This window comes from Periophthalmus magnuspinnatus, chromosome 4, assembly GCF_009829125.3.
Source record: "Periophthalmus magnuspinnatus isolate fPerMag1 chromosome 4, fPerMag1.2.pri, whole genome shotgun sequence".
In the NCBI taxonomy this organism is placed as follows: Eukaryota; Metazoa; Chordata; class Actinopteri; order Gobiiformes; family Gobiidae; genus Periophthalmus; species Periophthalmus magnuspinnatus.
In genome coordinates, this window is record NC_047129.1 from 16,661,055 (window position 1) to 16,673,949 (window position 12,895).

General features: G+C 40.2%; 1 protein-coding gene across 3 annotated transcripts in view; it reads left to right on the forward strand.

Moving 5' to 3' along the window:
- The window catches only part of bcar3 (BCAR3 adaptor protein, NSP family member), a 106,174-nt gene extending 93,554 nt beyond the window's left edge, over positions 1–12,620 (forward strand). For 2 of the 3 annotated variants that reach the window (XM_055221403.1, XM_033992129.2), the window contains 9 exons: positions 698–798; positions 887–1,009; positions 1,667–1,891; positions 2,708–3,270; positions 4,112–4,227; positions 5,203–5,374; positions 7,996–8,107; positions 8,184–8,387; positions 10,051–12,614. In XM_055221403.1, coding sequence (XP_055077378.1) covers positions 698–798; positions 887–1,009; positions 1,667–1,891; positions 2,708–3,270; positions 4,112–4,227; positions 5,203–5,374; positions 7,996–8,107; positions 8,184–8,387; positions 10,051–10,229 — 1,795 coding nt within the window. In that variant the 3' untranslated portion in view covers positions 10,230–12,614. Of the gene's footprint in view, positions 1–697; positions 799–886; positions 1,010–1,666; positions 1,892–2,707; positions 3,271–4,111; positions 4,228–5,202; positions 5,375–7,995; positions 8,108–8,183; positions 8,388–10,050 lie in introns of all 3 variants that reach the window. The other variant, XM_055221404.1, reaches the window with a different exon arrangement.
- Positions 12,621–12,895: the final 275 nt, after the last annotated feature.

The following is a 12,895-nucleotide window of genomic DNA, read 5'->3' on the forward strand; positions in this document are numbered from 1 at the left end:
CCAGAGTCAACATTTATGAATTAATCTTTTGAGTATTTCCCATGGAATATGGAATAATTGGCTTTTGCCCTTAATCTGGGAATAAAACATCATCATATTTTGGAATAATTTGCTCAAGAGAGGATGGAATAATATTTTTATTGGATTAACATAGATTTGTTTTTTGAAATCACTAAGGGAGTTGACAGGGGTCTGCTGTCCCGGGGTCCCAGGGTGTTAGGGGCCCAGAATTGGATGCTCTTCGTATTCATTTATATTAGAGTGGGGCCCATGTGAGGCTTCTTGCCCTGGGCCCTCAAATTTCTGTCAGCTGACCTGGAAATCACTGCTAGGTAAAAAGTAAATTGTAAGCCTTCAACTTTTTTTTTTTTTTTCAAATGACACTGTTTTTCCAGTGAAGTCTTATTAGGGTTGAAAGGCTGGGGTGTGGAGAACATACGAACATGCTTCTTTGCCTTGAGCTGTTTACCCCTTTGGCAGAATGCTGGAAATAGGCAAATGGGTTTCTTCCATAAAAACCATGTATAAAATATGAGCAGAGCCACAGGGTGAAACCGTTAGAGCCTGTTTCAACACTTTCTGTGTAATATCACTGAAATAATGAGCAGATTCACTTTTGACGTGGCTCGATGACCTCATGCAACGCCTCCTTTTTATTTTAACGTGTTTATATCTGTCTTTTATATGCTCTATTCAGGCTGAAGGATCGCTGTGGGAGTCAACCAGCTAGCCTGAATCAGATCCTGGAAAGACGACGCCCACTCAAGGCACACCAGTCAGAAAGCTTCTTACCACTTGGTGAGAAGCACTGTAATATCCTTATTTACAAGGTTTTACAAGCCACATTTTTGTATGAATTGTCACAACAATGTTTCTCTCTGCTCAGGTTGTAAACCAGCCCTGTCCCCGGACACACAACCGCCCAGTCCGAAGCCCAAGTCCCCAGTGTTTCGGACAGGAAGTGAGCCAGTCCTCAGCCCCTCCTTCCCCCGGAGGACAGCAGAGATAGGTAAGCTGTGGCAACAGTAGCTCAGAGTGTCTGATCAGAAGGCTCGCGGTTCGAATCCTGCGCTCTGATGAATGCTGTCGTCGTGTCCTTGGCCAAGACACTTAACCCACCTCGCCCCCAGTGTCTGCGTACACTGGTGTATGAAGGTGTGTGTGAATGGGTGAGTGGTTCCTTGATGTAAAGTGCTTTGAGTGCCTTGAAGGTGGAAGAGTTCTATATAAAAACATGACCTTTACCACCATCTAATATAAAAAGACCCTCTAAAACTAAAAGGACCTCTGCCAAAACAGTGAATCTTCATAAATGAGTAACGTTGTCTGCTTTAAATTGCGTGTTTTCACTAATTAGTTATGCCATAGTCAAATCAGTTGACTTTATAACTAATTACTAGAGTCAGTATCGTAAAGCCATGGCTGCAGGCTCTTTAAAATGTAGGTCCATCTGCACGTGTCAATATCAGAGCCAGAAGCAGAGATCAGCTCATTTGCTTGTCAAAGAGAAATAGATTTTTACAGTGTCCTCATCTGCTCCCATCCACAAAGTATGTTAGTACAGCTTATAACCAGACACACATCGATGTATATGTCATGACGCTAAGTGCTTAAAACAACATCAATGCCATAACAGCTTTGCATTATGTTTCTATTTCCTGTTCAGGCCAGGCCATCAGAGGCTCTGACAGTCAGCTGAGCCCCAAACCTCCTCCTAAACCAAGCAAAGTGTTCCTGTCCCGCCTCCCTCGCTCACCTGCGCTTCAGCCCTTAACCCCGCCCACCAGCTGCTCCAGCCAATCAGAAACCTGTACCACTCTATCCGGTCGTACTACTGCCTCTTCAGATTCACTTTGTCTGGACACCCCGAGCTCAACATGGAGAAGTGCGGGTACGTTTTGACCATCAGTACTGTAACAGCTGTGTAATGCCTGTGGTTTGGAAATCTGTTAAGCTGTATGAAAAAAATAGCAAAATATCTCTGCACTATTTTGAATATTATTGTTGAAATCCGACAAATGATTTAAAGACCAAGAGCTTACCCTTCAGTACATTGTAAAGGTGTCTTCACAATAGTTTGAATTCTAATTGGCTCAGTGCATAAAAGCACCTGGCAACTTAAGTGTTAGCCTCACTACTTCCTGTTCAACTCAGGTTTTTGCTGAGTCGCACTAAAATTAATAAATATTTAAAGATAAAACAGTGGAGGTGAAAACATCATCGGACAACACTTAAGTGTGTAGAAAGGGAGGTATTTTTGTCTGAATGGTAACGCTAATGCTAATTTTGAGGCATGGCAAACATTAAAATAACATCAAAAACTGAAATAATCAACATATAAAAACAATCAGGTAGTCTTTACATGAATCAAGTTTAAGTTTAATAGGTTGTTTATTTTATATTTTATGCTTTTAATAAAGTTTGCATTAGCTTTGAGACAGTGAGCTAGCTAGCATGCCCATTTTTAGTTTAGTCAGGGTTTAATCCTGGTCTAGTCCTAGTTTAGTCTTGGTTTCGTTCCAGGTTTAGTCTTGGTTTAGTTCGACTTTTGATTTGAACACGCCCTCAACGCCACGTTAGTGATACAGCCCTGGATGTTGCAATATTGTGCCTACATTACCACATCACTGTTTAATCTCGCCTGTAAATAAGATTTGTATACTAGTTATATATGTTATTTTAAATGAACTTTTTTTTTTCACTGTAGCTTCTCCAGGGGTGAGACCGCACTACCTCCTCCTCCCCCCAGACGCCTCTGAGGTGGTCCAGCATCCTGAACTGGACTCAAGTTTGGGACAACCAGACCAACGACAGCCCAGCCCTGTCGAACTCAGGTCTAACAGCCCCCTCCGATGTCCTGACACCAACTCCTACAACGGTTCTATGGACAACCTCACCGTCCCCTGCAGTTACGTGGACAGACTTACTAAAAACGGGCACATTGAAGCTGAGAATGACACAGAGGGACACAGGAGAGGGCTTGATCGTAGCTCGTACCATAACGCCATCGCTGCTTTGGAAAACACTAGCGAAGAAGAGGAAGATAATCCAGGGAAGGAGGAAGAGGAGTATGATAATGACTTTGAATGCAGTTTTCTGAGGCCAGTGATAGAGACTGAATCAGCGTTTAACCCAAGCACGTTTGACTCCCGCCTGCTCCCCGAGGTCAACAAACCCTTGGAGATGTCAGTGCTGAAGAGAGCCAAAGAGCTGCTGCTGAGTCACGACCACCACAGCATCGCCAGGCACCTGCTCGTGGCCGACTGCCAGGTAACAACTCTATTTAAATGTGTTCTTTTATATACACTACCAGTCACAAGTTTGGACACACCCTCTCACTCACTCACTCAAGTAAAGAAAAAAAAAATCTGAATAACTTAAGTAGCAAAGGGTGGCTACTTTGAGGATTTGAATATAAAAATTAAAAAAAAAATTTAGTAAAGTTATTTAAGTTTTTTCTTTGCTACATGATTCCATACATCTTACTTTATATATTTGATGTCTTCTGCATGTATGTAAAATGTAAAAAGTAGTAAAAATTAAGAAAAAAAAACAAACTTGAATGAGATGGTATGTCCAAACTTTTATACCTGACATTGTATTGAGGCAGGGGGGCAAAGAGGTTTTAGGGGCCCAGTATTATTAAATTTAAATTAAAGAGGGGCCCAAGTGAGGCCTCTTGCCCCAGGCCCCCAAATTTCTGTCAATGGGCCTGGTAATCAGCTCTGATCAGCTCTCAAGTAACTTTTGTATTCCTAAATAAACTCATTATCAGACCTGATTTAACTCAGAGCAGCCAAATATAATTTAAAATCACTATTGATCGTCACGGTAACTGTTCAAAAGCACTAATGAATATTTTTTTAACAGACTTTTACTGCATCTATAGCATAATAAGACTAAATACTAACCATTTGTATTATATCTTGTGAAATTAGAATCTTTAAAGACAACTGCTTTACAGCTGCACAAGTTGAAAAATGCATTTGGGTAAAGTGTCTTGCCCAAGGACACAACACTCCACTACTGAGCTACTGTTTACTGTGTTGTAACTGTTTTGAAAATTTGGTGTGTAGGTTTTGGGGGTTTAAAAGCTGTCTGGTTCTTTCAGGTTGCTAGGATACTCGGAGTGACTGCAGAGGTCAAAGGTCGGATGGGTGTGGCCTCAGGTTTGGAGCTTGTGACTCTGCCTCACGGTCAGCAGCTCAGACTGGACCTGATGGAGAGGTACATCATCTATTCTACTGTACAGCTGCTTAAAGATGTACTATGTAACATTTACTGGTGGGGGGGTCTGTCTCCATGGAGATGCTATTGCTTAGCTTACAATGTTAAATAGTATGGCATATCTCCATGGGGACGCCAGGTTATGCCACCAGACCAACTAACAGGTCAGATCTATGGAGAGGCAAGTCCACTTTTTAGCTAACACTCGTAACGGAAATAATGCAATACGGATATGTCATAGTTTGGAACATTCCAAGGCAAAGGATGGAGATAACCCACTCATCAAAAATGTTATTCATTTCAAGTTTACTGAAATAGCCCATACAATAAAGAACAATAAAGCATCAAGATATCCTCTCTAGCTAGTATTAAATACCAGGGAGAAGAGGTGGGTTTTTAATGTAGTCTTAAACTGTGTTAAAGACTGAGAGCATCTGACAGGCAGGGGGCCCTGTTCCATAGTCTGGGTGCTGCCACAGAAAAGGCTCTGTCACCTCTGGTCTTGAGCCTGGCTTTGGGAACAGCAGCAGGAGCTGGTCAGCTGACCTCAGGGCTCTAGGTGGAGAATAGGGCTGCAGTTACTCCCTCAATAAAGAGGAACCATAGAGTGCACACATTTAAACACAATTAATAACATTTGAATTGCACTCGATATGAAATAGGAGCCGGTGCAGGTTACGCAGCACAGGCATTTAGGACATTCTGTGAATGCTGCAAGGAGCCCCGCTCCATCCCCACAGACAAAGAATTACAATAATCCAAACATGATGTTACAAATGCACGGATTGCTTTTCCAAATCCGCTTGTGGAAGAAAGGGCTTCACTTTACAAGAAGCTGGACTTCATGACAGAGCTGATGTGCTTGTCCAGTTTGAACACAGAATCACCCCACCTTACACTGTTATACTGTGCACTTTTTATATTGTTCTAGTTATGCAACATACTAATGGACACATCTTACACTGTACGTCATAGACACCACACGATGGCGATCGGAGTGGCGGTGGATATTCTGGGATGCACAGGCAGTGTGGAGGAGCGGGCGTCCACACTGAACCGGATCATTCTGGTGGCAGTGGAGTTGAAGGACACTGTGGGAGATCTGTTTGCCTTCACCGCTCTGATGAAGGCTCTGGACATGCCCCAGGTAATTCACACATTTAAAATTACAATATATTTTTTAGGACGGGGTCAAGTTTTGTTGTTAAAATGCCACATTATTTCTCATCTCAGTGGAGAACAATCATGTGATTTTTTTTTTTTGTGATATATCAGCCAACAGTTCAGGTTATATTACATTAGATTGTCAAAGAGTACAATTATCATTACATTAGTGTATTAAAAATTTGTGTTGCTTTTTTTAAAAATACTTTTTTATTTATTCAAGTTTTCAAATTAATGTGTAAAACAAGTGTAAAACATACAAAAAAATAAATACAAAACCTGGGCACTGTTGAACTACAATAAGGATATATAGCAGTGGTCGGCAACGTCCGGCCCGCGGGAAAATGTTGGCCCTTTGCCAATTTATTTTGGCCCGCGAGAGGATTTTGGACTTTCTTCCGGCATTGATTCTTTAATACTGTCATGATCCGCTCCGTCTGCTCCACGTTTTTCCTCCTGTCCTGCTCGTTCCGTCCCTCACCTGCCGAGCTGGGCTGAGCTCCTGGCTCCTCCTGCGCGCACCTGCAGCTCATCAGCGCGATCACCACCACCTGCTGTGTATAAGAGGAGGCAGGACCAGACACTCAGGGCGAGATCATCTGCGTTTCTACACCCTGTTCAGTGCCGGTTCATCTTCGTTTCAGCCTCATCCCGTTCGGTGCCGGATCGTATGTGCGTCTCCACCCAGCTTGCTGGACCGTCTCAGCTCCAGCGCTCCCGGCTCAGCTCCGACCCTGCTTCCACCCTGCTTCCCAGCCCTGGTACTGTCTGTTTTATCTCTGCATTCCGCGACCCCGGACCCTGGTTAGCACTCTGCGTCCTGCCCTGGTGCTGCCCGCATCGTCATCTCCGCTGCGCTCCACGTTCCGCTCCTGGATCCTGGCCCGTGACTCACCTCCTGCTCACCGCCGGATCAACCCTCGAACTGCACCATTTGTCATTTCTTTAATAAATACTGTAAATATTCCCCGAGTCTGCATCCTTTGGTCCGCTACACCCACCGTTACGACAAATACCAAGTTATGTGGGCACTGCTACGGGCATTCCACTGCCCATGGTGTGCATGTAACACAACATTAAAAGCAAACAATGAACTGGTGTGTACATACACCTTCACCACTCAAAATCGTGGCTAACTGTTTTTGGACATCTGGTGAGGCAAGTGTGCAGACTGCGCGCAGCTCAAGGAATGTGTACCCGTTACGCTATAGCCTTCTTGCACTTCTGTGGTTAGTTATTCAAAATTCCCTATTTTATTAAAATAAATCACTTAATCACAAAACTGTCAAAATACTCAGTTTGAAGATTTCTTTTAACCGGGGTGGGGACTTGCTTTTTGTCCGCATGTCAGGTTTTATTGTTCCCGACCTTTGCTCATGTTTGACACAACATAAATCCACTTAGCCATGTCAATTTTAAACATTTTTCATTTACGTTGTGATTTTATCACGATCCTTGCTGCACTTGGCATCATCCAAGTCCTACAGCTCTCCCACAGTCGTGCGTAAAGGTGCAGGTCATTACGGCACCAAATGCGGAGTAAGGAAGCCGTTAGTGCGGTATTACGCACGACTAAAAGCCTGTCGTAGTTTAACCTTCGAGGCAGAGCTAAATCGCAGTGATGGTCACAAGAAGACAGCGTGAGAAAAGAATTTTGATGGAGAGATTTGACGATAAGCAATAATTACGCAGCTTCCTGGTTCAAGTAACCGTCTTAGAAAGATTTTATCCTTGTTTAAATCCGCACATTTTAACCACAAAAGTATTAGTTTCAATTAATATCATGAGACAAAGACCTGAATAAATGAGGTAAAACCTTAAAGTGAAAAGTTTTTCATAGCTCTACCCGATACTGTGCGCCTTTAGTATCCATATTACCATGTTCAACAAAGGCATAATTCTTACCAAAACCATAATAAAAGGAGCAAAAGCTTTTGCCCGAGGATTTTTTAATTGGCTGTTTTAGGTGAGTTAAAATGCATGTAATTCATATTTATGTATTTATAAATATATGTAAGCCAATACCTTTACCATCTGGCCCGCCACCTGTGGGCGCTGAAAAAAATTGGCCCGAAGCCAAGCGAAGTTGCCGACCCCTGATATATAGGGTGACTCATGACTCTTTTTGTTTATATTCAGTCTATTTTGTCCAGCGGTTATGTAGAGAAAAAGTCAAGTCGTTGCATTGAATATATTTCTTGTATAATGTCTTTTACTGTGTAAAGAAGTGGACTAAGTAAGTCTGACATCACCCACAGAGTTCAGCACTAGTCAAATGAAGCTCATCGAGGCTAGAGCAGGTATAGGGGCCAATTTGAAGCAGAGGTCCATATTTGGAATTTCGACCGTGAGAGTCATAGCAACCAAAGAGCCAATGTGGAGCAAAGCTCAATAAAAACTTTAATATGATTAGAACAAAAATTGTATCAAGTATTTATTATAAATCAACGTGGAGGAGCAGCGGCTCTACTCCAAGCTCCTCCTCCTTACTGTGTAATATTTTAGGCATAACAATAACATCTCCATTTCTTGTCTCATTTAATGGGATTGTGTCTGTCTATAATTTGGATTTACAAGAACTGATGTTTACTTTCTTTTTTCTAGATCACTCGATTAGAGGAAACGTGGACAGTTCTTCGGAGGAACTTCACACAAACTGCGATTGGTTATGAGAAAATACTCAAACCTTTTTATAAGAATTTATATGAAGGCACAGGTACTGAACAAACACTCAAAATGAACATTAAAAACATGATGACAATAAATTACTCACTTATATCTGCCGTCCTCAGCCGCTCTTGGTACTCTGGTCTGTGTCCCTCTCTTGGTGCCCCTGCTCACCCTGATGGAGCGCCCACCCATGGGTCCTGAGGGGGCGGAGCTTTGGGAGACCAGTGACCATGGCTGTGACATTATGCTGCGCCACCTGGAGGCAGCTCGGGAAATGGCGCACAACTCAAAAAGCTACACCACAAATGCACACAAGATCTTGCAAGGTAAACACAAAACAAATTGTGTAGTTTATAGTTTTACTTCCTGGTTGGACGTGACACATGTAGGCCTAGAGGCAGTGGTGGAAGGTCACAAAGGAAGAGTAGTAAAACTTTTTTTTTGTTTTTCTTTGTTTTTTAAGTATATGTACTTTACTTGAGTACATTTTACAGTGGATACTCTTTACTTTTACTTCAGTACATTTGAGAGCAGTATCTGTACTTTCTACTCCAATACATTTTTTAACTGGACTAAAAAGTAAAAAGTACTTTTCATATGATTTAAAGTGTTATTTTTACCATGTTCATGGAAACATCACGTTCAAGCTTCGGCTTTGAGCAAACAAACAAAACTACACAAAATTCATGAGAAAAAATAAGAAATATATTTGTATTGCAACTGTTGACCAAAATATGTGCCATTTTAAATCAATATCACTACATTTAACACTTGAACAAATTAACAACACAAGTTTTGATTTTTTTTTTTTTTTTTAAAGTACATTTTTAAACAGGCACTTAAAAACTTTTACTTAAGTAGATTTTACATGTGATACTTTTCCTTTTTCTTGAGTAATGTTTTATCTCTGTATCTGTACTTTTACTTAAGTTACAAAATTGAGTACTTCATCCACCACTGCCTGGAGGTAATACCAAAAATGTTACGCTAAAACCTGCTTAGGCCTTAAATAGAACAGTTAGACTAATAAACATAAATGGGGGGTTAAACTGTCACAAAAATGCCTTCCTTGTACATAAATTGTCTGGGTAAAATTTTCCGTGCTGACGACATAGACTGAGACAGATTGTTTTATAACTCAGCACTACTTCATGTACTTTTGTACTTTTCTTCTCAACTTTTTCCACAAACTGCCACTTAACTGATGTAAAACTACAGTATGATGAATATTGACCATAGGTACTATCATACCAAGAAAAGTAATAATTAGAAAAACATGAAAACCTGTCATGTGCTAATGTGAACTGGAAACTGGGACACACCAGGTTGGGGTGTTTGGTAATAATAAACTTGTGTAAAATGTAAAAAAGAACATTATTAAGAACTAGGTCTATTCTCACGTAATTTGTGAATCAGTTTGAGAGACTTCTGTCATTACAACTGAGTACACTTTTTGGCCCTTTTTACTCTTAGTCAGGATCAAATGGGTCAAAAACGTGGGACACGTGGGATTATTATTACATTAGTGAAGTAAAAATATGCATTGCTTTTGACTAAACACAATTCATACAAGCATATGTTATGATTTCAAAAGGTTTAATACAAACGTAATAGGCTTTGAACAAAATATGTATATAATATTTATTTTAAAAATGTCATATAAAATACAAATCCAATATAAATCCACTGGGACATGGGACAAATGGCTCAAAACTGGGACTGTCTGAAGAAGGGCTTGATCCTGAAATGCCACATTGTGATGCTATTAAAACAATTTTAAAAAGTGGGTGCACCAAAGAATTGCAATGCAGATCTGCTCTTTTTCTGCTGTTTTGTATTTGGCCCCAGCAGCACACACTCAGAACTTTTTATCAGATGTGCATGTTTCTACCAACCTGGGTGAATAGGGGCATCTGGTCATCATTTTCACTTTTAAATGTGGCAAAAGGAAATATTACATTATTGAAACAAATTTTGCATCTTTTTCAGGTTTTGAGATTGACAAAGATCTACTGGAGGTTTTCAAGACAGACTTTCAGCTGCGCCTGCTGTGGGGAAGCAGAGGAGCAACCGTCAACCAATCAGATCGCTACAACAAGTTTAACCTCATCCTCACAGCGTTGTCACGGAAACTGGAGCCCCCACCCAAAACACAAACATTAATCTGACTTCATCCAAACGCGGGCATCCACCAGGGCTTGAAGTTTAAAAACATTGATGAAATACGCTGTTGTTTTGACCACCAGTCGGATTTGAGAAGATTATAAAATAAAAACACAGGTCTGATGTCTTTGAAGCTGAGCCACGTGGCATGGCTTTGGGGTTTTAGAATGAAACTAAAATGATTTAAAAGTGCACTATGTAACTTTTCTGGCCTGCTTGTCTCCATGGAATGTTCCACAGTAAGGTATTAGACTCATCTATCTAGCATTTGTTTTGATCCTCCAAAATATATTAAAAACATGCACTCTTACCATAGACTGTATAAAGAAGTGGACTAAGTGAGTGTGACGTCACCCACAGCGTTTGGCTCCAGTCAAATGAAGCTCATCGAGGCTAGAGCAGTTATAGATAACAGCTTAGAAACACTGTCAATCAAACCTGTTGCTAACGCTAGAGGGAGTGAACTTAGGGATAGAAGGAGCATGATTTGTCTGTTATTAATGTTCATATCTTCATTTACAGACACAATAGCGACATAAAAATACCAGGATCATATAGAGCGGGTTAATATGAACATTTTAAGACGAAAATGACGAGCCTGACAGCAGCAGTGACACAGAGAGAGTTTTGTTTCTCAAAACCAAGTGAATTTGAGCTGAGTCGATGGAGCCGTTAGTGCGCCCATGCTCACTTCCTAGTTGAAACGCAGTGGCTAGCAGGTTAGCTATGTCCATTTATATGTACAGACTATGATTCTTACTGTGAGTGGGGAACTTGGTCTTGTGGTGCCACTGGCTTGTCTCAATGGCTATAGCTAAGTTTAATGCCTTAGTGTGTGATATTTTAGGCATAGCAGTAATATTTCCATGGAGACAAGACAGCAGCGTAAAATTACCAGAAATGTTACGCTGTTTCCTGTCAGCATGCTATTCATTTTTGTCATCCTGGATAATATGGGCAAGAAAGGTTTGTACACTGACGAGTTACTATGCATTTGTACGAGGCGATGGGCACAAAGACGAGCCCAAAAAGGTCGAAGTTGTGAGTTGCCGTAGTTTTGTCTATTGCATCACTTCCTGTCTGATTGAAGAGCCGGTCTACACAGTTATTTATGACGATGATGTTTAAGATCAACTGTTGAACTGTTTCAATGAACCATTTTTACTACAGCATAACAAACCCTAGTCTGTTACTTATCTCTGCCTTTAAAGGGCCTGTACCTCGAGAACATGTTACTGAATTAGTCCTGCCTATTTATATTTAGTCCCTTTTTTCACTGATGTTGAACCATGATAGAGAAACAACCGTCTGCCATTCATACACCAGTGTCTCCTTACACGGGTGTATGAATGTGTGTGTGCGTGTGAGTGGTTCCTTGAAGGTGGAAAAGTGCTATATAAAAATCTGATCATTTACCATCAGTAGGTCACATTTTATTCACAAACAGCTGCTTTTACAATATAATAACTGGAGTAAAAAATGTCTCAGGTACAGGCCTTTTAACTTAAAGGTGCACTATGTAAATTTTCTGGTGGGGGACGACTACCTTCCATAGAGATGCTATTGGTTTACCTAAAATGTTCCATGGTGTAGATTTTAAGTGATCACATCTGTTCATTTGCAGTTGTCTAAAAATGTCTGGAAAATACCTGTAATTTGTTCTAAGAATGGGCCTACCTCTCCACAGATCTGCTCTGTAACTTAATATTGTTGCATCACCTGCTTGTTTCCATGGAGACAGACAAGTTTAAAACAACCTAAGCAAATGTAAGGTTCTTACTTATGTTTCACGTTATGTATTTTAACGGCTCTATCTTGCATCTATTCAATTGCAGGTGTGTAGAAAACACATGTAATCTCTTTCTGTGAATGGTCTCACCTCTCCCCAGATCTGCTCTGTAATGTAGTATCATAGAATCTCCTGCTTGTCTCCATGGAGATAGAGAAGTTTAATACAACCTAAGCAAATATAAGGTTCTTACTTATGTTCCATGTTATGTATTTTAACGGCTCTATCTTGGTTTTATTCAGTTGTAGGTGTCTAAAAAAGATCTGCGCTGTAACTTAGTATTATGGCATCACCTGCTTGTCTCCATGGAAATAGAGAAGTTGAAACAACCTAAGCAAATAAAACTTTCTTTTGCAACCCCCAAACAGAAAAATTACAGTGTGCCTTTACATCTCAAACTTTCCACATATGTAAAATGAAGCATCTGAGTCGTCATGTTGTTCAAATGAAACATTAACATGATTAAACTGTGTGTAAATTATTTGTAGCATGTTAATAATAAGACTGTATATATTTTACTGTAGCAGACTGTAAAGATGTGGATGTATTTTAATGTTTATATTGTGAGCACCAGTGGAAAGACTAATAAATATGTTGTATGAACTTAAATGTGTGTTCTGCAGTGGTCAAGTACTCAGTTTTGTTACTTAAGTAAAAGTACAAAGGTAAAAAGTTACTCAAGTAAAAGTATGACATGAAAAAATGTATTTACATACATTTATGTAAGTACCCATTTAGAAAAGTAAAAGTATTTCACACAATTTGTTCAAGTATTAAATGTAATATTGATTTTTTTTAAAAAACAAACAAACAAACAAAAAAAAAAAAAACATTTTGGTGAACAGTAGCAAAACCAATCAATTTCTTAATTTTTGTAATGAA